This window comes from Micromys minutus, assembly GCF_963924665.1.
Source record: "Micromys minutus genome assembly, chromosome: 32".
Classification (NCBI taxonomy): Eukaryota; Metazoa; Chordata; class Mammalia; order Rodentia; family Muridae; genus Micromys; species Micromys minutus.
This window is the reverse complement of record NC_137967.1, coordinates 5,619,569-5,646,500: the sequence shown is the minus strand read 5'-3', so window position 1 is coordinate 5,646,500 and position 26,932 is coordinate 5,619,569. Positions and strand designations below refer to the sequence as shown.

General features: G+C 53.1%; 2 protein-coding genes across 3 annotated transcripts in view; one reads left to right on the top strand and one right to left on the bottom strand.

Moving 5' to 3' along the window:
- SHANK1 (SH3 and multiple ankyrin repeat domains 1) overlaps positions 1 to 8,091 on the top strand; it is a gene marked incomplete at both ends in the record, with an annotated part of 44,794 nt that extends 36,703 nt beyond the window's left edge. For both annotated transcript variants that reach the window (XM_080908597.1, XM_080908596.1), the window contains 3 exons: positions 1,399 to 1,495; positions 2,001 to 5,085; positions 7,374 to 8,091. In XM_080908597.1, coding sequence (XP_080764723.1) covers positions 1,399 to 1,495; positions 2,001 to 5,085; positions 7,374 to 8,091 — 3,900 coding nt within the window. The remainder of the gene's footprint in view (positions 1 to 1,398; positions 1,496 to 2,000; positions 5,086 to 7,373) is intronic.
- A 2,555-nt stretch (positions 8,092 to 10,646) lies between these two features.
- On the bottom strand, positions 10,647 to 19,287 carry LOC308413430 (uncharacterized protein C19orf81 homolog; the record flags this gene model as incomplete). The annotated part of the gene is made up of 5 exons (XM_080908391.1): positions 10,647 to 10,842; positions 11,451 to 11,584; positions 12,627 to 12,747; positions 12,881 to 12,953; positions 19,221 to 19,287. 5 exons carry the CDS (start codon positions 19,285 to 19,287, stop codon positions 10,647 to 10,649), a joined length of 591 nt encoding a protein of 196 aa, XP_080764517.1.
- Between the last annotated feature and the right edge of the window lie 7,645 nt (positions 19,288 to 26,932).

The following is a 26,932-nucleotide window of genomic DNA, read 5'->3' as shown; positions in this document are numbered from 1 at the left end:
CCAGAGGTCCTGAGTTCAAATCCCTGCAACCTCATGGTGACCCACAGCCATCTGTAATGGGATGTGGTGCCCTCTTCTGGTGTACTTTGAAGACAGTGACGGTGGACTCACATATGTAAATAAAATAAATAGACCTTTAAAAAGAAAAAGAAAAAACTTTTTTAAAAAGTCACTATACTGAACTTCATGTTCTGTTCCCTAATGTCCCCTAATACACTTACAGCCTGCCTTTCATTACGGCCAGGACCCCATACCTGTGGAACAGTCCTTTTAGTGGGGAGTGGGGCAAACACAGGAATAGACAGTGCTAAGTCAGGTAGGCCAACGAAGCCGCAGGGCTCTTGAGACCCTGGAAAGCCTTGAAATCCCCAGACAGCCATGGCTCTCTGGACCAGTCCACACTTCATGTTCTGTGTGGAGTTACCATCACTCCGGATTCAAACACAGCCAGCGTGACGGATAAATGGAAGGTCAGGGAAAAAAAAAAAGATGGGTAGATGGAATGATAGACAGACGGAATGGTGAGTGAAAGACAGATGGACGGAGTGATGGGCACAAGATCAGACGGACAGATGGATGATGAACAGGAGCGTGTGAAGGATGAGTGGACGGAACAGAGCATGGATGGCGAGACAGACATCTTTTTTTCTTTAATGAGTTGAAACTGGGGCTAGAAGATGATTCTGTTGCTAAGAGGGTCTGCTGTGTTACCATGAGGATGGGAGTTTGGATCCCAGGCCTGTGTAGCCCAGCAGACTCCTACCCCCACCCCCACCAGCTACATCTGCAACTCTAGCTCTGGTGCCCTCTTCTGGCCTCTGTGAGCAGAGACATATGGGCGCCAGCTCGAGAACACAAACACACACATACACGTGCACTCATACACGTACGCGCACACACACGCTCGCACACACAAACACACACGCGCGCACACTTTAACTCTGACGTGAGCTGCAGCTGCTGGGAATCAGAAATGGGACACTCATGCTTGAGTGTGTGACAAAGCATGTCACTGACTGAGCAATCGCTCCAGCCCTGATTTCTTTTTGAAAGATTCCACCAAGTCTGGAAAAGAGACCAGAAAGGAGTGAAGGAGAGAGGAAGCAACGGAAAGCCAGAGAAGTGGCAGCTGCCACAGGCCAGAAGAATGTCGGGGGGGACCTGGGTACAGGCCTTGACTGCTGGTGGCTTTAGTGAGACCGCTCAGCTGCCTGCTTTCCTTTTCTTTCTCCTGACTACCTCCCCAGAGAATCCTCCCAGGAATTGCTTGCTGGCTTCTCCATGCCTTGTTTCTGCCATGAAAGAGCTCAGAGGAGAAAGTAACTTTCACGGTGTGGAGAACTCTGACTGATTCCTCTTTGCTCTCTTTTCTCTCTCCCTCTAACCGCTGCCCCAAAGTCGAGCTTTGATCCTCACCACCGCTCCCAGCCAAGTTATGACCGGCCTTCTTTCCTGCCTCCCGGACCTGGCCTTATGCTCCGGCAGAAATCTATCGGTATGTCTCACGTGGCCCAGGGGCACAAGAGAGGACTGTCTAGGTCTGGAAATGTGTTATAGCACCACGTATGACCCTGGTTAGATGAGGTCGGGGTTAGATGAATTCCGGCTTTGCTTCTCACCTGCGTGACTCGGTGGGTGAGTTTTATGACCTTCATCTAGAAAACCCGGGTGTTTGGTGTCCGGAACGACTGTTGGTAGCAGACGGATAGTAAGTGGAGGCAGATACTTGTAGAGGGAGAAGCTAAGCTGCTTCTGAGCGTCTCTGTAAAATGATAGCGCTCCCCCCCCCCCCCCAAGCAAGCTTTAAACTCACTCCAAATCACCATCATCATGGACCGAGACCTTTGAATAATTAGGAAACGGCGCCCCCTCCTGGCCGGAGGATGAAATTCCACTGAATTTCTCTTGCGCCTCTGCTGCTTGCTGTTGTGCAGTGCACAGCTTGTATGCAGGAGCGGGCCAGTCCGTAATTCCTCCATTGGTCTTGCGTGTCTCTGCAGGGGCTGCGGAAGACGACAGACCCTACCTAGCACCCCCAGCCATGAAATTCAGTCGTAGCCTGTCAGTCCCCGGTTCAGAGGACATACCCCCACCACCCACTACATCACCACCAGAGCCGCCCTACAGCACACCTCCCGCCCCCTCCTCTTCCGGCCGCCTCACTCCCTCGCCTCGGGGAGGGCCCTTTAACCCCAGTTCCGGGGGTCCCCTTCCCGCCTCCTCCCCTTCATCTTTCGATGGGCCATCTCCTCCTGACACCCGTGGTGGGAGCCGAGAGAAGAGCCTATATCACAGTGGAGCCCTACCCCCCGCCCATCACCATCCACCTCATCACCACCATCATCACGCCCCACCCCCCCAGCCCCACCATCACCATGCGCATCCTCCTCACCCACCGGAGATGGAGACAGGAGGTTCCCCCGATGATCCCCCACCTCGATTGGCCCTGGGACCCCAGCCAAGCCTTCGAGGCTGGCGAGGTGGAGGACCCAGCCCGAACTCGGGGGCCCCATCACCTTCCCACCACAGTAGCAGCGGAGGCAGCAGCGGTCCTACACAGGCCCCCGCTCTGCGCTACTTCCAGCTGCCCCCGAGGGCGGCCAGTGCGGCCATGTATGTACCAACCCGTTCCGGCCGCGGTCGCAAGGGCCCGCTGGTCAAGCAGACCAAAGTGGAAGGCGAGCCCCAAAAGGGCAGCCTCCCTTCCGCGTCCTCCCCAACATCCCCGGCGTTGCCTCGGTCTGAACCACCTCCGGCCGTGCCGTCGGAGAAAAATTCCATCCCCATCCCGACCATCATCATCAAAGCCCCATCCACCAGTAGCAGCGGCCGCAGCAGCCAGGGAAGCAGTACAGAGGCTGAGCCCCCCACCCAGCCCGACGGCGCGGGCGGCGGCGGGTCCTCGCCGAGCCCGGCGCCTGCCACGTCCCCAGTGCCGCCGTCCCCGTCGCCCGTGCCAACCCCCGCGTCACCCAGCGGCCCGGCCACCCTGGATTTCACTAGCCAGTTTGGAGCAGCCCTAGTGGGCGCGGCGCGGAGGGAGGGTGGCTGGCAGAACGAAGCCCGGCGGCGGTCCACGCTGTTCCTGTCCACCGACGCAGGAGATGAGGATGGAGGCGACAGCGGGCTGGGCCCGGGGGCGCCCCCGGGTCCCCGGCTGCGCCATTCCAAATCCATTGATGAAGGCATGTTCTCCGCCGAGCCCTACCTGCGGCTGGAGTCGGGGGGCAGCAGCGGGGGCTACGGGGCCTACGCAGCGAGCAGCCGAGCCTACGGGGGCAGCGGGAGCAGTAGCGCCTTCACCAGCTTCCTCCCCCCGCGGCCCCTGGTGCATCCGCTGACCGGCAAAGCCTTGGATCCCGCCTCTCCTCTGGGGCTGGCCTTGGCCGCCCGGGAGCGGGCCTTGAAGGAGTCCTCGGAGGGTGGGGGCACCCCTCAGCCGCCTCCTAGACCTCCATCACCACGCTACGACGCCCCACCGCCCACCCTTCACCACCACTCGCCCCATTCACCCCATTCGCCACATGCGCGTCACGAGCCAGTGCTGCGCCTCTGGGGGGACCCCGCGCGCCGAGAGCTGGGGTACCGGGCAGGCCTAGGGAGTCAGGAGAAGGCCCTTACCGCCAGTCCACCTGCAGCTCGCCGCTCCCTACTGCATCGTCTGCCCCCGACGGCTCCAGGGGTCGGGCCGCTCCTGCTGCAGCTGGGGCCGGAGCCCCCAACTCCCCATCCTGGGGTGAGCAAGGCCTGGCGCACAGCAGCCCCCGAGGAGCCCGAGCGGCTGCCGCTGCACGTGCGATTCCTTGAGAATTGCCAAACCCGGCCTCCCCCAGCTGGCACGAGAGGGTCCTCCACGGAAGATGGGCCTGGGGTCCCGCCTCCCAGCCCCCGCAGAGTCTTGCCAACCTCTCCCACCTCCCCGCGAGGCAACGAGGAGAACGGCCTTCCGCTACTGGTCCTGCCACCGCCAGCCCCTTCGGTGGACGTGGACGATGGCGAGTTCTTGTTTGCGGAGCCGCTGCCTCCACCCCTGGAGTTTTCCAATAGCTTCGAAAAGCCAGAGTCGCCTCTCACACCCGGGCCTCCCCACCCGCTGCCTGACCCTCCCTCCCCAGCTACCCCTCTACCCGCAGCCCCACCTCCGGCTGTGGCCGCAGCCCCTCCCACCTTGGACTCCACAGCATCCAGCCTGACCTCTTACGACAGCGAAGTGGCCACGCTGACCCAGGGGGCTCCCGCGGCTCCTGGAGATCCTCCGGCTCCAGGCCCACCGGCCCCGGCAGCCCCAGCTCCTCCAGCACCGCAGCCAGGGCCTGACCCTCCACCTGGTACAGATTCTGGAATTGAGGAGGTGGACAGTCGGAGCAGCAGCGATCACCCGCTGGAGACCATCAGCAGCGCATCCACACTCAGCAGCTTGTCCGCCGAAGGAGGAGGCAATACAGGGGGTGTGGCTGGGGGCGGGGCCGGGGTGGCCAGCGGGACCGAGCTCCTGGACACCTATGTTGCCTACCTGGATGGCCAGGCCTTCGGGGGCAGTGGGCCTCCTGGCCCACCATATCCCCCGCAGCTCATGACTCCTTCTAAGCTCCGGGGCAGGGCGCTTGGGACTAGTGGAAATTTGAGACCTGGTCCCAGCGGGGGACTCCGAGATCCTGTCACCCCCACCAGCCCCACCGTCTCTGTAACCGGAGCTGGGACAGATGGGCTATTGGCCTTGAGTGCTTGCTCTGGACCCTCAACAGCAGGTGTGGCAGGGGGTCCCGTGGCGGTTGAGCCAGAAGTCCCACCTGTACCTTTGCCCACGGCCTCATCCCTGCCTCGGAAGCTACTACCATGGGAGGAGGGTCCGGGACCACCACCACCCCTGCCAGGGCCCTTGTCCCAGCCTCAGGCCTCTGCCTTGGCCACGGTCAAAGCCAGCATCATCAGCGAACTCAGCTCCAAGCTCCAGCAGTTTGGTGGGTCCTCTACCGCGGGAGGAGCTCTGCCCTGGGCTCGGGGGGGCAGCGGGGGCAGCACAGACAGCCACCACGGAGGAGCCGGTTACATCCCAGAGAGGACCTCCTCCCTGCAGCGGCAGAGGTGAGCAGAAGCCTGTGGCTGGTGGGTGGTTATGACTAGTGCTGGAGCCCAAGGTCCCCATAGAGCCTCGGGAGTTACAGAAAACAAACTGGGCTGTCTTGCAGGAAACGGACCCCTAAGAGGCACACTTTTCAACTTCATGTTCACCATAACCCGTGGCCCAAGATGACTGGCTACATGTGTTTATTTTGTTTTTTATGGTCCTGGAGGTCAAACCTAGGACTTCAGTGCCAGTGCTCAACTACTGAGCCACTGTCACTGTCCCCTCAATGGGGAAGAACTCACACCCCAGGCCCTTACTGGGAAGTTGGGGGGGCTCCACCACTGAGCTACACCCCCAGCCTTATTATGTTTGGAGTCAAGGCTTAACTAAGCTGCTTTGGCTGGCCTTGAGCCTTGTAGCCCAGGTTGGGTTTAGACTTCTAATCCTCCTGCCTCAACTTCCCTAGTAATTGGAATGACAGACCTATACCACCAAGCCTAGCTACAAAATATCAACAACAGCAACAAAATTGGAGTGTCTGAAGGTGTGTGTGGTGCTTTACAGCAGCAGGTAGATGAGAACCCCCCCCCAATAGGAGGAGGGGCCACAGCCCACTATAAAGGGACTGGGCCGGCACTACTGACCAGATGGGGGAGATGGGCAACTTTGGAAGACCTAGCAACCACTAGATGGGAAGATATGGATCTATGCCAAAGTTTCCCAAATACTTGTTAGCTGTGTTGTGTGTGAAGCCATGATCCATGCTAACAATGGCTATCCTGGGCGGGATGGGAGGAGCCCCTTCCTGACTCAGAGGCAGTGAGGTGGGGGTTTGAAATTCTTCCTCTCCATCTACCGAATGCACTGTAATTCTGTTCCCTGTGGATTTAGCAAGCCTTGGAAGTAGAAAACAATTCGCTCATTATTATTCGTAGGTGGATGGAAGGATGCTGCATTTAATCCTCATATGCATAAATCAGATGTTGAAGACAGTAGTGTGCCTTTATGGATTAGGAGAGGGGCCATAGTGGACAGTCCAAGACAGACCAGTGCCCATCTTGCTCCTACGGTTTTGTTTTTTTTTTTAAAGATTTATTTATTTATTTTATACAGTACACTGTAGCTGTTTTCAGACACACCAGAAGAGGGTGTCAGATCCCATTACAGATGGTTGTGAGCCACCATGTGGTTGCTGGGAATTGAACTCAGGACCTCTGGAAGAGCAGCCAGTGCTCTTAACCACGGAGCCATCCCTCCAGTCCCACTCCTGGTTTTATTAAAGCCCAGCTGCTACATTCCTAACCCCTCACTCGAGGATTCCAAGCAGGGACTAGACCACTGCACAACACCCCTAGGCCCTCATTGGAGAATTCTAGCCGGGGGCTCTACCACTGAGCCATACAGCAAGCTCCCAGGCACTGGCATTCTAAGCAGGGGCCCTCCCATTGAGCCACACCTCAAGCTAGACAGTGGGAATAATAATTACAGATATCCCCACAAAATAACCCAAGAATTGGCTGGTTACAGTTATCTCGGATAAGGTCACCTGGCTGTGTGAGGGACAGTGAGCCACCAGTTCAAAGGCCCTGTGGTATGGCCATGCTGAAGGGAGCGCAAGGGATGAGGGGAACCTTTTTCTCCCCTTGTTTCTTCTCTCTTTCATCTCCCTCTCTTCACCTCTCTCTCTCTGTTCTCTGTCCCCATCCCTTCCATCTCTCCCCCCCACCTTGGATACCCACCCTCTTTTTGTTGTTGTTGTTTTGTTCTGTCTCCCTGTCTTCCACTCTGCTATAACTAACCATAACAAAAACAAAAACAAAAAACGGAAAAAAAAAACAAAACAAAAATAAAAGGCAGTATAGAATAGTGGTCAAGAGCTCAGACTTTGGTGACTTCTAACTGGGCTCTGCCACTCCCTGGCTGTGTGTCCTTAGGCAAGTTTCTTAAGCTCTCTGTGCTCTTGTGGGGATTTCATTGAGATGTGATTCAGAAAGCCTTTAGAACAATGCCTGACACACGTGAGCAGCAGCTAGTGGTGGCGGGTGTAATTGCTATCACTTAATGGTTCTTTTTCTTCCATCTCTCTTGGCTATCACCCTCTCCCTGTCCTTCACTTCTCCCCGACATTCATCCGACCCTCCCTTACCACCACCCCATCTTCTCCACCTCTCCGCCCCCCCACCCTTGTGTCTCTCCCTCTGAATCATGACTTCTGCCTCTTTTTCACCCTTGCCCTCAACACTTCTTCCCAAACCCTCTCCCTCCCCCTGTCACCCCACCCCCCCCACCCCTTGTCACATTGCAGGCTCTCCGAAGACTCCCAGACCTCTCTCCTCTCCAAACCCAGCAGCAGCATCTTTCAGAACTGGCCTAAACCCCCTCTGCCGCCACTCCCCACCGGGTCTGGGGTCTCCTCTTCAACAGCTGCAGCTCCAGGAGCTACATCCCCTTCCGCCTCATCTGCCTCAGCTTCCACCAGACACCTGCAGGGTGTGGAATTCGAGATGCGGCCTCCGCTGCTCCGCCGGGCACCCAGCCCCTCGCTGCTGCCTGCCTCGGATCACAAGGTCAGCCCAGCGCCCAGGCCCTCTTCTTTGCCCATCCTGCCTTCAGGACCCATCTACCCGGGCCTCTTCGACATCCGTAGCTCTCCGACCGGAGGGGCAGGAGGCTCGGCTGACCCCTTTGCTCCCGTCTTTGTGCCACCACACCCCGGGATATCTGGGGGTCTTGGAGGAGCCTTGTCTGGGGCCTCCCGTTCCCTATCACCCACCCGCCTGCTCTCGCTGCCCCCGGACAAGCCGTTCGGCGCCAAGCCTCTAGGGTTCTGGACCAAGTTTGACGTCGCCGATTGGCTAGAGTGGCTGGGCTTGTCAGAGCACCGAGCCCAGTTCCTGGACCACGAGATTGATGGCTCCCATCTGCCCGCCTTGACCAAGGAAGACTATGTGGACCTGGGCGTGACCAGGGTGGGCCACCGTATGAACATTGACCGGGCTCTCAAATTTTTCCTGGAGAGGTGATGGCTGGCCTGGGCGGACCAGCCCGTCCATAGGACCCTTGAGCCCGTTGACCTCTTGACCTCTGACCCCTCTGACCATCATTCTCTCCCCCTCTCCCCTCAGGGGGCCAGGGACTCTGTTAAAACTGTGCCCTGCCCCGTCTCCCCAGGCCTGACTGAGGTCCCCAGGTGGACCCGATGCAGGCCAGACAACGGCACCTTGCAAGAGGTGGGCAGCTGACACAAGACTGCAAGTGGAGTAGAGGGGGGATTAGGAAAAAATGACAAAGGGGTACTGAAGAAGGAGGGAAAGGCCGACTGGGGGTGGGGGGACAGACAGAGCCATAGAGGGTCAGCCCAGAGCCTGACCTAATGGGTCCTGGGAAGGTGTGCCCTCCGATTCCATCATTGACGCCCCTCGAATACCCTTTTTCACCTCTCCAGGCCCCTCAGCCTTCCCACTCCCCTTGACACACTCAGCTGCCCAGCCCCCTGCCTCTCGCACGCCTGGTCCCCTCCCTGGCTGCAGTTTTTGCACAAGCTTACCCCCTGGCTGTCTTGCACACCTCCGGCCTGCAAGGCCCTCTCAGCTTCCCAACACGCTGCATTCGATTTTTTTTTTTTTCCTCAAGCGCCACCGCCTTTGCTAGCTCGATCTCTGCATACTTGCTTCTGGGGGAGGGGGGTATTGCACCCTTTATTTCTCTAGCCACCCTGGACCCATGCTGCAGACACACATGGGACTTTCCTTCTCCCTGCTGCTCACAGACCCAGGCATACTCCCGGAGCCCCTGCCACCCTGCTCTCTGCTCTCTCCGTGCACCCTCAGAACACACCTCCATTTTCATACCCAGGGTCATTTCCCTGTCCTGCCACCCCTAAGCCCTAACTCTCCCTCCCTCTCCCGGTGGCACTATTGTGCCCTGCCTGCCTTCGCTATTTTCTGACACTTAGCTCATTGCGAACACACTCACGGCTCTGAACTCTCTTCCCATGTGTAACTCCTTCTCTCCATCCTTCTCCTTCACATTTCTGTTCGGTTTTTGTTTTGTTTTTGTTTTTCCTGAGAAAGGGTTTCTCTGTGTAACCCTGGCTGTCTTGGAACTCAGAGATCACCTCTGCCTCCCATGTCCTGAGATCAAAGGCGTGCGCCACCACGCCGGGCTACTTCTGTTCACTGTCGTCCTTGCTTTCCAGTGTCCCCTTGCACACTTGCTCTCGTGCACTTACCCTCCCCAGCCTCCCCTCTCCCCTCTTTCTTTTCTAATGGTGCTCAGGTATGGGATGTGCTTGCTGTGCTGTTCTGGTCTTTCCAGATAACTTTCCCCAGTTGCCCTGCAGAGCCTGGCCTCTTTTTGGTTTGCATATCTGCCCCTCTCTCTGCACACCCTTAGCCAGTCCTCTCTTTTTTCCTGCACCCACCCTAGGTCTTTGCTCACCTCCTCCTGCTTTTCCTAGGGAGAGGAGACCCTGCGCATGCACGCCGGCTCCCAGCTCGCTAGGCTGTCGTTCCGTCCTGTCACTCTTAGACCATTCGTCTGTCTGCTGTTCGTTTTGCACGAAGATTCCCCCCTCCTCCCCCAACCCTTCCTTCTCTTCCGGATAACACCCCCATCCTTACAGCATGGCTCCTCCCTCCCCGCACGTTCCCCTTCCCTGCTTCTGGGGCTTGGGAATTTAAAGCCACCTCTCCTCCCCTAGGTAGCCCCCTCCCCTGCTGTGGATAAAAGGGGGGAAAGGCATCGCCCTCAGGTTCCCCCCCTATGTTCAGCTGCCAAAGAAGGGAGCTCCCCTCCTTCCCCCCCCCCATTCCCTATAGCTGCCCCCAGGCGTCCCTGGGGCGCTCCGTCCACGAGGGGAGGGCCAGCCCCCTCCCCTCACCTCGTCAGGGAAATGCAGGGAACCTTGTGGGAGGGTCACGGGAGGGGGGAGGGCTGGCGAGGGCTGGAGAGGAGGTGGCGCTGGGCCCCTACCCGCCCCCTCCCCCTGGTCGGATGCCCCCCGTCCGCAGGGGGCCTGCGCGGCGCCTGTCTATCAAGGGCTTGTCAATTCCGGATGGGTGCCGCGGGGTTGGGGAGGGCTTAGGGGGTGGGGGTGGGGGGGAAGGAGCGGGGAGAGGGAAGGGGGAGGGACAGGATGGGGGAGCGGGGTGGAAAGGAGAGACCAAGCAAAAAGAGAAACAATAGCAAAAGAAAAAATATACAAAGCAAAATAAAAATTAAAAAAAAAAACCCTAGAACACACAAATCCAAAAGGGGGGAAAAACCTGAAATAAAAGCCCTAGAACTGTCTTCCAAGGGGGCGGGAGGGGACTTGAGAGGAAGTTGGGCTCGTCCTGCAGGATCGCAGGGATGGGTTGTAACCAGGAGGTAGATGACAGTGGAGGTTCGCCCCGCCCCCCCACGCCCAACACGACTTTGCCGAGAGAAATGGCTTTTGTATCAGGTCATTCTTTATAATTAAACTCACAGTATCCACCCCCTCGAGCCGGCCCCGCCTCCTTCCTAGGGAGGCCACGCCTTTTCGGTTCGCCGGGCCTCGGGGCGGGGCGCAGTTGGGACCCGCCCCCTCTGTGCGTCAATCTTCGCCGGTCGGCTCCGCCCCGAGGGCTTCGAGCATGCGCCGTCGGACCAGGGAGCGGCGCAGGTGCAGACGGTAGTCCCCCAGCAGTAGATCGTCGTGGCGCACAAGTGAGTGCGTGAGTCCGCGGAGGCTGAGCCCCGAGCGCAAGAGGCGCGAGCGCGTCTGGAAGTCTGTGACGGTGATGAGCCACCTGCGGGCGAAGCGAACACCAAGAGACGTCTTTGGGATCACCTGCGGGCGCCACTGCGGTCTTCTCTGCTGGATCTTTCACCTTACCAGGAAATGTGGCAGGTCCCGCCCTCGCTAACTTCCTTTTTAGACTAAGCCAGAAGTGCCACTCAGCATAGGACCTACCCCCCCCACCCCCGATGTCACCCTGATTCTGACTCCGCCCTAAATGCTACTCAGCCCAGGCCGGCCCTCCAATGCCATCTTCATTATGATTTTGCCAAAAGTGCCGCTCAACCTAGGACCGGTCCCTCTGAGTGGCTCTGGGCCTCATAGACTCGCTGTTACCTTTCTTCTTGACCTCGCCCTATCACTTTAGGACCCGCCTCTTGTCCAACTCACTCTAGGCACCAAGTCTTTCCGTTGTTTTCAGCTCCACCCCTCACTAGCCTCCTCTAGGCTCCGCCCCCCGTGTTCCTTTTTTGGTAATGCTGGGCTCCTCCCCTCGCCCACCCTCGCTCTGACTCCGCCTCCAAGCTCCATTTACGGAGCAATACACCTCCTGACTACATCCCTCCCAATTATGTCCCACTGCCTCTCACCCTAGACCACTCCCATGCATGGGCTCACCTGTCCCTGCGGCCCGCGGTGCCGCAGATGACATTCATATTCTCGAAGCGGATACTGCTCACGCGCCCACTTTCCATGGCCCCCGGCAGCTCGGCCTCCAGAGCCTGCAGCACCTCTAGGTGCGTGAAATCCTCCTGCAGGGGGATGCATACAGCTTCAGCCCTTACCTCCCAGGTCGGAGGCTGGTCTAAACTCCACCTGCAGACCGGCTAGGTTATGACAACTCTTGGCAAAAGGGAAGACTACAGGTGTCACCAGTGTGAAGGCATCTTGCCAGTGAAGAGGTCACTCTCTTCACTGCCCTACGGGGAAACTCTCCCAGAGACCAGCCACTGATGGTGCCTTTAAGTTCTGGAAGATTCTATTTGAACCTGTGATCTCAAGTCAAGGGAGTGCAGTTATCAGTAGAGTTAGAAGTTTTCTGAGATGTGTTGATCACTGACCATAGTGGCAAAGGGGGAAAACGGCTGACCAAACATGTACAAAACAATCTCTGGCGGTGGGCTGACTTGCTGGTTTAGTGGGTAAAGGCGCTTTTTAAAATTGTTTATTGTGCAATCCTGGTGACCGGTTCAGTCCCTGTAGCCCACACAAATGTGGAAGGAGGGAAATGAGTTGTCCTCTGACTTCCAACTATTAGACATTAGCAGGATCTGGAAGACCTCCTCCTCCCATCCTTGTATTAACCAGGCCTGCTTAGCTTCTGAGCTAGAGAGGTGCCTTGTACCCAGGGTAGTACACTGGGTGCCACACTAGGGTCCTTTCCTCAAAGGCAGTAGGGAAAGGACAGATGGAGTGGGGACTTGTCCCCAAGAAATGAGGCCCACAATCCCCCATGAGAGAGGAAAGTCACATATATACCTAAAAGGGTGTCTAGGTTTGTGCCTAGACAGACACAAGCAGTTGTGGCCTCCTCTCTGTGTGTCTGTGTGTGTGTGTAAATTTGGTGGTGATGGTTGGTGTTGTTTTTCTGTTTGAGACAGGAGCTCAGGTAGCCCAGGCTAGCTTCAAACTCACTGTGTAGCTGAGTCTGACCTACTCCAGATTTTGCTGTTAGAGTACTGAGGGTAATAACCACACACTACCATGCCTGGTTCTTAACTTAAAATTTAACCGCAGGCCACCTCAAGTCTGATCCTGTCACCACCTGAACCATACAGACTAGGGGTCACTCACTGAAGTCTCCATGCAGAGGCAGAGGGGCTGGGCAGAGGGTGGTTCTGAGAACTTCCGGATACACGGGAGCTCCCGATCCATCGCCTCATATTCCGAGATGACCTGCCGCAGGTACTGCTTCCTGTGTGCGTGGAAGAGAAGGAAAGATGGAAGGAAGGAGGGGAAGGAGAGAGGGAAAAAGGAGGAAGGGTCAGGGGCTGCTGTTGCCACCTCTGCAGGAGCTGTCACAGGTCAAGGGGCCAGGGTGTACTCACGAGGATTTGGCAGGCTTGCCCATGCTCCGAGACATGGATTCCTCTATTGACTCGAGATCAACAAGGAGGGATCCTAGTGACGAAAGAACCCAGTGTCACCTGCCAAGAGCCCTTTGAGGTCATAACTTTTCAGAAACCACCCAGCAGTGCACACACCACTCCAGAAAGTTAGATCTTAGAGGCCAGTCCCCAAGATACCATCCTGGAGTCATGAAAGCCACCCTTCCGTTATGGCACTGAGACTGTTTTCTGGTTAGGCTCAGCCTGAAGGGAGAAAACACTACTTTGCACCGGAATTAATACCAAACTCCAGCCTGCTGGTTGGAACTTGACTCACGTGTGACCTCTTGCCAATCTTTTTTTAAAATATATATTTATTTTATGTATGTCAGTACACTGTTGCTGTCTTCAGACACACCACAAGAGGGTATTGGATCCCATTACAGATGGCTGTGAGTCACCATGTGGTTGCTGGGAATTGAACTCAGGATCTCTGAAAGGGCAGTCAGTGCTCTTAACCGCTGAGCCATCTCTCCAGCCCCCTGCCAATCTTATCATTAGCTGACGGGCCTCTCTTTCCCCCTGGCTAGTAACTGGCACACATGACCTACTTTCTCCCTCTTGACTTCAGCCCGAGATCTGTCCAGGTGCAAGGGTGTCTAACGTCCCTGACCAGCTCCTTTATGGCCTGGCAACCAAGTTCTTACCGACGGCATATGCAGAGAGTACTGCAACTTTAGAGCCATCTACACAAAGGATTGTCTACTGGCCGAGGGAGAATGCACACTCGGAAGGCTATGGCAGGGGGTTTGCCACAAGCTCAAAGGCAGTCGGGTCTACACAGTGACTGTGGGTCAGCCTGTGCCTCACAGGAAAAGTATGGGGAGGAGGGAGAGGTGAAGGAAGAAGAGGAGGAGAAGGAAGAAGGAAAGGGAGGGAGAGAGGAAAGGAAGGTCAAAAGGAAGGGAGGAAACTGTGTTTGATGTTTGGCTCCTTGCTTCAGATGGGCTGGAATGTGATAAGAGTAGCCCATCTCCAATAATGTTAGAATATGTAGAGTAGCAACGTATTGGATCTTAGGCCCATGAGTTATCCTACAGAGTTCAAGCCTCCCACAGCACACTCTTTGACACAAATTGTCGTCTGCCTCCTTATTGTGTTTCAAGACAGAAGAGAGAAGAGTTGCCTAGTAGCCCAGGGATGTAGGATGCTCCTCCTGGCCTAACATCAACCCCTGACATCAACTCCAGACGGGGCCACTGGAGAATGACACTGAGATGAAAGCACTGCGCAGTTATGTCTGAGCAGAGACCAGGCACAGAACAGTTAAACACACCAACTACAGAAAGCACATCACAGCCTCCACCAAAGCTCAGGGCTGAGGGCTGTGTCTCCTGTCAGCACCCTCTGCTTAAAGCCTCCAGATGTTCCATCTGGCACTTGAAATTACATACCCCCTTGGTGGACATGTGCTTTTCTAGACGTGGAGTGGGGACCTTGTTTGATGGCAACATTCCAAGGCCCTTTGTAGCCCTCGCTATCCTGGAACTCACTCTGAGGACTAGGCTGACCTCAGACTCAGAGAGCCCCCTGCCTCTGCCTCTCTTGCTGGGATTGAAGAGGTGTGCCATTATTTTAATCTGCATTTAAACAGAACCCATGCCTTACAGCCTCTTTTGGTCTTCACACACACACACACATATACACACACACTCACACACATACACACACACATACACACACACAATGCACACATGCACACATACACACATATACACACATACTCATACACATACACACACACATGCACACACATACACACACACTCACTCACTGAGGAAGAAACAGGTGCCAATGCTGAAGGAAAGGTAACAGGCCACATGACAGAACATAAATTAGAATCAACATAAATAAGTTCTATGAACTAGTTGGGAACAAGCCTAAGCTATAAGGCCCAGGCTCCATAGATAAATATAAGTCTTTGTATCGTTATTCAGAAGCTGGTGGGTCGAGACAGTCCAGTGATAGGTTCCACTCCCCGTTAGCAGCTTTCTTCTGCAGCTATCCCAGAGCTCTGGCATTTCCAACAGCTTGAGGTCACCCAACACAACCCAGGCTTTACCTTCATAGCTTCATGCAATGGCCTCTCCCAGCCTCTGTACAGGATACCCCTGCACATACCTGACGTCAGCAGCTTCCCTTGGCTGCAAAAGAAGATTCTGCAACCCTTCCTTGTATCCCTGACTCTAAAGCTAGAACCGTGTGTCCCAAAATTCCAAGTTGTGCTGCGGACATGGCCACCTCAGTCAGTTATGTTTGCGTTGGCTTTCTGTTATTGATGGTTTCCTTCGCTGCTTAAGCTCACCTTTCAATCTGTCTCACAGGCAGGAAGCTTAGCTGGGTGGGGTCTTGCCTGAGGTCACCTCTCCCTTCATTCTCTTTAGCAATAGACTTTCCTTCAAACACGATCTCCTTGAGCACCAGGCCTAACTCTGTTACACTTCCCCTTCAATGTGTGTGTCTTGTATTTCTCTTTGTCCAGACTGCTCCTTTTCATTGTATATCTGCACAAGAGTGATGGGTAGTCTGTGCGGTGCTCAGTGCCTTTCTTTAATCCCAGCACTCAGGAGGCAGAGGCGGGGGAGCTCTGAGTTTGAGGCCAGTCTGGTCTACAGAAGGAGTTCCAGGACAGCCATGACTACTCAAAGAAACCCTGTCTTGATAAGATAGGTAGATAGACAGACAGACAGATATACTAATAACCACATTATACAGTCAATGTTAGACTGTCTTGGCCTCTCCTCTGTCAAAGCTATTATTAATCTAAACACTCTTCAATTTAGTCCTCAGGCAGATATTTGGGACAAGGGCAAAGAGACACCACATTCTTTGCCAAAATAACAAAAGAATGTTGTCTTGGTCAACAGCGTTCTATTGCTGTGAAGAGACACCATGATCATGGTATGTAGGGAGCTGCGCTGTGCCACCCCCAAAGATGGCGCTGACCTCCGCCCTCCGCCTTCCCAATGGCGAGCGCTCCCTGTGATAAACAACTCCTTATTTGGACGCACTTGCCTGGCTCCTTAACTTCTGCATGGTTACAACCTATCTGCAGTGCCCGCGTGGCAGCTTATGGTTTGCCAGTCTAGAGTATTTAGCCTGCTCCCTTCCCTCCCCCGGGAGTGGAGTCAGAAGCAGAAGCTGAAGAAGAAGCTTGTACAAGGTTCCTGAATAAACTGCTCGAAGAAGATCTTCCCCGGGTCGTGTCTTCCTTGCTGGTCGAGGTTGGCGCGACAATGGTAACTCTTGTAAAGGAAAGCATTTAACTGGGGCTGGCTTCCAGTCCAGAGATTTAGTGCATTGTTATCATGGCAGGAGCATGAAGGCACACAGGTAGATGTGGTGCCAGGGAAGGAACTGAGAGTTCTGCTTGTGGATCTGCAGGAAGAGAAAAAGCCTCTGGAACTGGCTTAGGTTTCTGAATCCTCAAAGCCCATCCCTAGCAACATACTTCCTTCAACAAAGCCACACCCACCCCAATAAAGCCACACCCCCTAATCCTTCTAAGTAGTGCCACTCTTTGATGACTAAGCATCCAAATATATATGAACCAATGAGGGCAATTATTATTCAAACCACCATAAACGGTCTCTAGACCTTTTACCTCCCTCTGAAACTTCTTGAGCTGGGTCCCCACAGTTCAAATTGCCTTCAGTATCGTCTTCTTTCCTAAATCCAGCGACCCAAAGTCTGCATTCCACCAACAAGTAGCATGGGCAGGTCTGTCACAGCAATATCCTGTTTCCCAGTACCAACTTTGGTCTCTGTGACTGTTTTCTGGCTATGACCACAGCCACTTTAACTGGGGCCTCGCTCAAAATTTCTGAGACTTAGTCCATGACTGTGTCAGGATGCATAGTAACACACATGGTGCCAGGAGCAGTCGCTGAGAGCTACATTCTGATCCACAATCAGAGAGAGGGGTGAGGCTGTCATTGGCTTTTGAAACCTCAAATCCCAACCCCTGAGATACAGAACCTTCAACGAGGCCGCATCTACTGATACTTTCAAAAAGTTCCACTCCTTAGTGAGAAAGCATTCAAATATATGAACTTCTGGGAACTACTCTTGTTCAAATCACAATACCCAGTAAGAGGATAGAGTGTGGCTCAGTGGTAGAGCCCTTGCCTACAATCCCCCAGTGAGGGGCTGGGGGTGTGGTTCAGTGGTAGAGCACCTGACTCCATAAATCTTTAAGTTTGATCCCAAACACTGAAGAAAGAAGTATTTACTAATTCATTAGATGCAAGAATTTCACTCATTAACAGCGTCTCTGTGCTTTCCGTGTACTGGAGGATGATAGAGAACACTCTTACACCAGAAAACTTAAAAAGATTATTAGCCAAATGACTGGTATCCACTCTGCCCCTGAGAACTCCCAGTTTAGAAGCAGAGAGGAAACTCTTCCCCCGGAGCAATCACAGAACGCTTCCCCGAAGAGGTGTAGTCTACAGTGAAACTTAAAGACTGTAGGAATTTGCTAAATTTTGTAGTTTGGATGTGAAAAGTCCCTACTGGCTCACGTGTTTGAACAAATGATACCCCGTTGAGGCACTGTTTTAATAACTGTGGGGTGGGGAGGGCTGGAGAGATGGCTCAGTGGTTAAGAGCACTGACTGATCTTCCAGAGGTCCTGAGTTCAAATCCCAGCAACCACATGGTGGCTCACAACCATCTGTAATGAGATCTGATGCCCTCTTCTGGGGTGTCTGAAGACAGTGACAGTGAACTTATATATAATAAATAAATTTCTTTTAAAAAAGAAGACTGTGGGATATTTTGGAGGTGTGGGTCTAAATGGAAGAGGGGGATCCCATGGGGTCTGGTCTTGAGGTTTATAGTTTTGTCCCCAGGTATTCAGAAATATTCATTAGAGTTGGAAAGCCCTGAGCAGAATAATATGGTCATCTTGTTCCTCCTACCAGGTGGACAGAGGTGGACAGCTTAGTGTTTGCAGTTGAAATGGTAGAAGAGGCGCTCTAAGAATAAAGGCTTCTGGGAAAGATGGCTGGAATTGTAGTAGCTGCTTTGTGACCATGAGGTAAGCAAGCCAACATTATGTGGTATGCCAAGGAAATGAATCTCAAACCAAAATTCTGAGAGATGAAAGAACCTGGGTCCCTAACGGTGTCCCCGGGTTTAATCTGTCTGTGCTTTTTTTCCTGTAGAACACTGCCATTTCTACTTTGACAGACTTCGTTTGTTACTTATTACCATGTAGAGTCTTCTTAGGATGTCAACTCAGCATTTGGGAAGTGAACTGTGCTGAAAAAGGCTGCAAGCCTGGGGCGGACACGAGCAAGCGGCAGCTATAGTCTAGCTGCATGTTGGGAAGACTCCCTGGAACCAGGGTGAGCCCAGGTGAAAAGGTCCCTGTGGGAAACTGTAAAACTACAGACAAAGAAAAGACCCAAGGACAGTAAGATGGGGATGATGGGCTGGTGGAGGTGAGGGGTGGGAGGGGGTTATCTGAGTGGGACTGGGGTGGAAGACTGACTGGCACCTAGGGTTTACTTCTGCATCTGGGTTGGTGGTGGTACCATCTGAAAATAAAAACCAGGGAACAGGAAGATGGTGAACTACTGAGCAAGACCAAGGAGTGAAGGTATCTAGTGGGGAATAGACTCAGAGGCGTCGTTGAGACCCAGTGGCTCACGGGAACTGCAGTTCTGGGCCCAAAATTTTAGCTGGGGACATTGCAGCATTTCAGGGTAAATTCTTTGTAAACCGAGGGTATTTGCTACAGGTGAAGGGAATGGAGTTCTAAATCGGAGTAGTAGCTAGGGAACTGCAAGTGTCTCGTGGGATATGTAGTTTGGGGCCCAGAAGTAGCGTTCAGATAGCTGCAGCACTTCTCGTTAAAAGATTATTAATTAGTCTGGTAACTGCAGAGTTTGGTGGGAAATGTAGTTGTGGACCCAGAATACTGGCCAGGGACCTGCGGAGTCCCTTGAGAAATGTAGTTCGTAATCCGGTCTTTGCGAGGGATCTGCAAGGCCTTCTGGGAAATGTAGTTTTGATTACAGAATATTGGCAAGGGAGCCTTTTGGGAAAGTATTATGAGCTCAGAGTATTAAACAGGGGAACTGCAACATCTTCTGAGAGATGTAGTTTGGGGCGTACCACACAGGCCAGAGACTTGCAGAACTCCCCAGGGCAATGCAGTTCTGTACTCAGAGTACCAGCCAGATAAAGGCAGAGGCTCCTGGGAAACGTAGTTCGAGGCTCGAGGACCAACCGTGTGGGAAGGCCGGTGTGCCGGCCCCCTAGACCTGCTCACCTGTGTCCCTGTGCGAGCTGGGGGCGGCCAGGCTTGGGGAGCTAAAAGGCTCCACTTCTGGCTGCATCCTGGAGAGGCGGGTCGGGGGAGGTCCAGGAAGATGGGGCGGGGTGCTCTCACTGGGCCACACACCCCAGCTCTTTCCCTGGACTCCTGCTTCTTGCTCTTTGCAACCACGAGGGACAAACACCGAACTGGAAGGCTGAGACCATAAGGACACGCGCTTTCCCCTAACCTCCGGGACTTGGTGCGCGCCCCATATCCTGCTTTCCTGCATCCCTGCTTCCGTCCCCATCTCTTCCTGTCTCCGGGCCTCTCTTTCTTCACCCCTCCTGAACCATCCTGGTCCCCGGTTTTCCCAGTTCTCTGTCTGCCTCCCCCTCAACGCCTTGTTCCAGTTGTCCTCCACATTTCTCCCACAAACCTCTATCCTCTCCCCCACCTCCCTGGCCTTTTTCTCCATCAGCCTCCCCAGCACCTCCCCAGGCCCCTGGATTGCCCTCTCCTCATTGCGGTCCTTCCCCAATCTTGTCATCCTCTCTGAGCCCCCCTACTTCCCGTTCCCCTTCTTCCAGGCCCGTTCCTCAGTCTCTCTCCCATAGCTGTTCTACCTCCCCCACCCCCCCGCTGCCCGGCCCGCCCTTCGCTCTTCCCCTCTCTGAGCCCACTTGCCCGCTGCTCAGCACCGGCTAGACTCCTGGAGACAAACAGAAATTGAGTTCTTTAGGGGGGAGGGGACGGTAGGCAGGGTCTGGTTACCATGGTTCCGCGAGTGCGAGCAAGGCTGGGGCTCATACTCCTGAATGTGAGAAAAGTGGCATTTGCCAGGCTCGCCCGGTAGACTATCCTTTAGTGAGTACGGAACTGTGAGGCCATGCGGCGGTAAAACCTTTAGCTGTCTCATCTATGCGTGATGATACCTTTGTAGGTTGTATCTCGCTCCCCCCTTCCGCTCCCCCCTCACCCCCCCTTTTTTTCAAGATTCATTTATTTTAGCTGTCAGCCACACCAGAAGAGGGCATTGGATCCCATTACAGATGGTTGTGAGCCGCCATGTGGTTGCTGGGATTTGAACTCAGGATCTCTGAAAGGGCAGTCAGCGCTCTTAACCGCTGAGCCATCTCTCCAGCCTTGTATCTTCCTAATAACTGCCTAAGTATCCCAGCCTGGTCTAGACCTCACTCCCTCATTCTGGCACGCCCTTGCCTTCCAGGGCCAGAAATGGTAGGAATGTGTCACCACGCCCATTTTGAGGTGGTAGTCCTAGTCCTTATTACTGTCCCTTCCCAACATGGCTGGATCCAGCTGTACCTGAAGCTCTCAAGTTTTGTCAGAAATCGAGAATCCTAAACTTAGGTTAACTTAGCTAGTTTTGGTTATTTTGTTTTGGCGAGGGGGATTGGTTTTTTAGTTTTCAACACAGTGCTCACTCTGAACTCCCTTCCCCTTAAACTTACTATGTAGACCAGGCTGGCCTGCCTCTGCCTCCCCAGTGCTGGAATTAAAGTTGTGCCCCGCTATGCTTGGTTGTTACTGACCACTTAAAAAGCCCATATACATCAGTGGTCTCATTCAGTCTTCTGCAACCTTGATCTCCAATGTTTCTCCTGGGTATGCGTAAGTCCCCCAATGTGCACAACACTGGCTGAGCACCAGCGATCTCTACATACCTGTGCTTCGGGGATTTGACTTCGAGTCCTGTGCACACATTGCAACTGCTCTGCTACTTCCCTGAACCTTCCCTTCCTCCCATTCAGCCAATTCCATCTCTGTAGGAAAGCCCTCACTTTCACTGCTTAGAGACATCTGCATTGAATGAATGAATGAATGAATGAATGAATGAATGAATGAACCTCTTGTGGCTAGCAATGCAACCCCAGCCTAGCGCACCCTCCTATTTCTTGCGAGACTGTAGTATATATAAGAAGAGAATACAGACTCAGACCAGACAGGACAGCCTGTCTGTCGCTGTGATAAAACACCATGACCACTGCAACTTAGAAAAGATTTACTTGGCCTTATCATTCCAGAGGGATAAGAATCAATGGTGGCAGGGAATTGTGGCAGCAGGTGACAGACGTGGCTGCAGGAACAGAAAGCTGAAAGCTCACATTTTAACTGATATTAGGAATCAGAGTGCAAACTGGGGAGGGCCCAAGTCTTTTAACTCTCAAAGCGTGCCGCCAGAGACACACTTGCTGCAGCAAGACCACACTTGAACTCCCCAGTTTCACAACTGGGCATCAAGTATTAAATGCCCCCAAACTATGGGGAACATCTCATTTCAAACCACTACACCGACGGCCTCTGAGATCAGTCCCCTCAGCTCTTGCCAGCAAAATTGGCTCAGTGAAAGTTCTCGGTCCTGGTTAGCCTGAACTGTTAACCCCGCACAGCTTAAGGGTCGCCTGAGAGAAGCCTTATTTGAGGATCTGCCTAGCTCACTTTAAAAATAAACAAATAAATAAATCAGATACACACACATGCATACATCTGTTTCATTTATTATTTGGCCACTTCATGTATGTGTATGTTGTAGTCTGATCATACTCAGACTCTGAGAACCTCCTCGGCCCCCAGCCTGCTGTCTCTTGCTTCTTCAGAGCGCCTCTCCAACTCTGTCGCCCTCTCTGTCTCCCATTCACCTCTCTCATTTCCCACCCAATCCTCTTTCCAGCATCCTTACCCCCTCCTAATTTTATTTTAGCTTTCGTTTTTTTTTTTTTTTTTTTTTTTTTAAGAGAGGATTTCTCTGTGTAGCCCTGGCTGTCCTGGAACTCTTTCTGTAAAGCAGGATGGTCTTGAACTCACAGAGATCCACCTGCCTCTGCCTCCCAAGTGCTGGGATGAAAGGTGTGCGCCACCAGTGTCCACCTTTGGTGGGTTTTGTTTTTAAACTGGCTGAGCTTAATTAGAATTGCTTGGATGAGTATGGGAGTGGTTATTTACTACTGTGAAGGAACTTACCTGTAACTATATTACTGAGGAAAAATGGCTGCCCCTCCACCAGTAACCATCCGGCCAGCAATTCCTCAGGGAGGAGAGGAGCCTCCTGAGCCTCTCCCACATTCAGCCAAACTTCACACCCAGCTTTGAGCATCATTACAGTGCTATGTGGCCCCGCCCCTTTCTGTGTTTCCTGTACATCTCTCCCTGTATCTCCTCCCTCCTCCTCCCTCTCTTTGTCTCTCTGGCTCTGTGCCTCTATTTCTGCAGTTCTCCGTCCTCTGTTCTCCAGCTGCTCCCTCTGTCCAGCCGACGGTGACTTCTCTCTGCGACTCTTGCCACCTCTGCCAGGCCATCAGTAACCCTTGGCCACAAGCCCGGGACCCACATTCCTGAGTCAGCACTTCCCTCCAGTTCTGCAGATGACGTCAGAACTGCAGCAGTGCTGCCTGCCGCTCTCCCTGGAGGGTTTTTTCCTCCTACTTCCCTCTGCACAAACCCTGGCAGCTTGGCTGACCTCCCTCTTGGGGTTATCTACTGAACACTGGGAGGGATGGGCACCTATCTCCAGGCAGTGCTGTGTGTGAAATGATGTGTCTAGCGTCTCTTTGAACCCTAGGACTGGCCTGGCCCACCTCAAGCACAGGTTTTTCTTTTCAGGTGGCGTTAGGTTGGCATCCTGTGGGATTCCCATTAGGCAAGCGGGAATGGGTAGGTGGAGGGAGAACCTCAGGGGATTGTGGGAAGGAAAGGAAAGAGATCTGTCCAAACTGGCCCATTTGGTCACCCACTACCCTATCATTTCTTCTTCCATTATTTATTTGTAAGCACCATCATCCATCTATCAACCATCTATCCGACTTTCCCCTCATCCACCAGTCCCCCCCCATGCCCTTTATTTTTACTTAGGCAGGTATCCAACTATCCTCCATCCCTCCATCCCTCCATCCATATCAGCTACTTTTCTATCGCTGTGATAAAACACTTTGACCACGAGCCGCTTGCAGAAGGATTAATCTGGGCTTTCAGTTCTGGGGGGTGGGGTTCTGAACAGCCGAGGAAGCATGGCAGAAGGCAGCCCGAGCGGGAAGCTCAGGATTACATCTTTAACCACAGGGAACTGGAAGTGGGCGGAGACTATGAACAAAGCCCACTTCCTACAGCCAGGCTCTACCTTCAAAAGATTCTGTAATATTCCTAAGGAGTAGCACCACCAAGGACCAAGTGTTCAAACAAATGTCCCTATAAGGGACAATTGTCATTCAGACCACCATACCATCCATTCACCCACCCATTTCTTCTTTATCCATCCCCTCGGTCATTCATTCGTTCATTCATTCATTTTGGTGTCTGTGATGGGTCAGGCGCTGTCCAAGGTAGTGAAAACATTCGAGGATGAAAAAAATGCAGCTTCTGATGTCCGTCCTCACCGACTGAACCCAGCCCCCTTCTACACAGGTCTCACTCAGGTTCCTCCCTTCTCTGCATCCTCTCTGCCTTAGTTGCTATTGTGTTGCTATGGCGAAACACTATGTCCAAGGCAACTTTTAAAAGAAACCATTTAATCGTGGCTTTGCTTACAGTTTCAGAAGGTTAACTATTCCCGTCAGGGTGGGGAGCATGGCAGCTGCCAAGCATGAAGGGCGATGGCTGAGAACATCTCATGTGCACGTTGTAGGCCGAGAGAGATGGAGACTGAGCCTGAATTGGGCCTTTGAAAGCTCAAAGCCTACCCTCAGAGACATACCTCATCCAACAAGGCCACACCCACTCCACAAGGTCACCTCCTAATTCTTCGCAAGCAATTGCACTAACTGGGGACTAACTTCGACTTAGGATCCAGTGGAAACCGTTCTCACTCAAGCACACACACCCTCCTCCCTTCATCCCTTTCTCCCTTAGATCCTGACATGCCCCTGCCATAAGCCCATGAGTTCAGAAGCCTTCCTTGACATTGTCCCCAGCACCCTCAGAACTCTAGGCTTGCCTGCACAGTCTCAAGATGGTCCTCATCCAGCTTCTCATCAGAGCTCTCAAAGTTAACTTTTTAAACTTTAAAAGAAAAGAAAAAAAACTTACATCTTCTGCATGAGTGTACACATGCATACCATGGCACACGTGTGTAGACCAGAGGAGATCTTGAAAGGGTCTGTTGATGTAAATTTTTGCAGCCTATTATAGTAAATGTACAACCTCCCCTCTAGCCCACCAGCCACCAGAGGTAGTGGCAGGGAACGGTTATTAGGATACGCGGGAAGTGGACCTGTTTAGAAATAGTTCTTTGGGGGCGTGTCCAGTCTCGATTGTCAGGATGTCAGCGGTTTTGTGCAGTGGCAAACATGCACCGATTGGTTGCTGTGGTCCTCTAGGCAGGGACCAGCAGTGCAGTTCAATCCAGAGGAAAGTGCCAGCCTCACCAGCTGGTCCGGGGCTTCGGAAGCAGCAGGGGCCATGGGAGAAGTTCTCTGGGAAGCCACAGTGGAGCTCAGCAACAAAGCAGTCTCAGGCGAACCAACACATACATGCTGTTAGTGAAGACCAGGGAAGTGACAAAGGAAAGCAATGCTGTCACTCCCATTACTGACCTTTTTAGTTAAATCAAGTAGGATGGCCAGCACACTCTGTCTCCTGGCTGCCATTTTTCACTCCCAGTGGCAACAATATACAAAGCCCTCAAATATCTCAGGTGCACATAAAGTCCTGATTCAGACCCGAATGCAGGGCTTTTGCGGACCTGCCTGTGCTTGAAATAAGGCGGCGCTCTATACAATTTAAAGCTGCTGGCCTTTAGTTGGGCCAGTCTGTCAGCTAGCTCATTTAAACTTCTAACTTTCCCATCATCCACCTCTCCCTACAAGAGTTCTCATTACCTGCTTACAGCTCTGTTCTCTCCTTCCTGCTTAAGTCTCTTCGCCCCTCTGTCTTTGAGTCCCCCACGACTTCCTCCCCCCCCCACCTGCCTGGAAGTCTCATCCCCATACTTCCTGCCCCAGGTTTGCTCAACGACTCTTGACTCTTTTTTTTTTTTTTTTTTTTTAAAGATTTATTTCATGTATGTGAGCACACTGTAGCTGTCTTCAGACACACCAGAAGAGGGCATCAGATCCCATTCCAGATGGTTGTGAGCCACCATGTGGTTGCTGGGATTTGAACTCAGGACCTCTGGAAGAGCCGTCAGTGCTCTTAACCGCTGAGCCATCTCTCCAGCCCACAACTCTTTATTATATAATAATCATATTTCAGCCTAAACCCATCAGCAGCAAGAAACACCTGGTCGGCCCTTAGGGTTGCCTTTAGGCAAGAAGAACTGCCTAGCCTTCATCTTTCGGGCAGGTGAGGAACAGCAAGCATTTGCATACAGGAGACTGGTGAGCCCCTCCCCCCGAATGGCAACAGCACACCCCGCCAGCACTTAGCTCTCTGTGCAGCATTAACAACTGAAAATACTGGGGTGCACCTTCAAACAATGTAAAGGAAGGTCACCCCCACAAGACCCAAAGTGACTTTCAAGTTAATGCAGCTTTTTCCCATCTATGTGAGGCGGGTAGGGTCCTTGCCTCCTAGGACCCTCTTGCTTTCTCTCACTTGTCAAATGCAGCTAAGGATTCAGTGAGGAAATGTAGGTACTAGGAATGAGAAAGCATCTTAGCCCCAACGCCAGCCCTCACTGGAGGGACACTAGACAGGTTCCCCACCACTGAGCTCGTGGGTGACTCTAAACAGGCAGACATCGGGATAATTTAATTTAATCTTCGAAATAATGATGCAATATCTGATTTTTTAAAATTATTTTATGTCTATGAGTATACTTCAGACACACCAGTAGAGGGCGCCAGATCCCATTACAGATGGTTGTGATCCACCATGTGGTTGCTGGGAATTGAACTTGGAACCTCTGGAAGAGAGATCAGTGCTCTTCTCTCCAACCCCCGTGTTTTATTTTTTTTAATTATCATTTTCAGGCCCGGGGGAAACTCTGTCAGTAAAGTGCTTACTGAGCAAACATGTTCTGAGTTTGATCCCCAGAACAACATAAAAAAGGTGTGGTGGCGGGCGCCCACATTCATCTCAGCTCGGGGACGGAGAAGCAGGTAGACGCATGGAGCTTATAGGCCAGTCAAAAAGCAAGGCACCTGACACCCGCACATTACATGTGCATGAATTCACAGACACATACATGCACACATGTGGACAAATTATCATCCTCGTTGGGAGGTTTAGTGGCCCAGGCCAGCAGCACTAAGTCTCAGAAAGCTGAGGCAGGAGGATTACTAGTTTTCATCTGGTTTGGGCTTCGTAATAAAACCCAGTATCCACATTTTGTTTGTTTGTTTGTTTGTTAATTTAAAATTCTTCCTCAATTTTAAAGAGGGAAACTAAGGCAGTTAGGAATTAACCCAGTGGAAGTCTTGCAGTGTGCTGAGCTGGCATTGAACACACAAGGCATTTTCCCCGAGTCGCACAGATGGCTAGTTCTCGCTGCAGCTGCCTCGCCGTGTCGGAGCTGCCTCAGACTCAGTGTTTCCTTGAAGATGTGTCATGTGAAGCTGGCAAGCCCATCTGTGTTCACATTTCTGAACGTGTCACCGCCTGGTCAGGCTGAGCTGCGAGGCTGGAACGGAGCTGACTCCTCACTACGCCCATTGGCCCCTTTGGTGGGCAGACACCTACGCATGCGCCCTCAGACCCCTGTGAGGCTAGGCGAGAAGCAGAAGCGTGGGACCCTGGATGGGGCCGGGAATCTTTTCGGAGGCTTCTGGCACAGT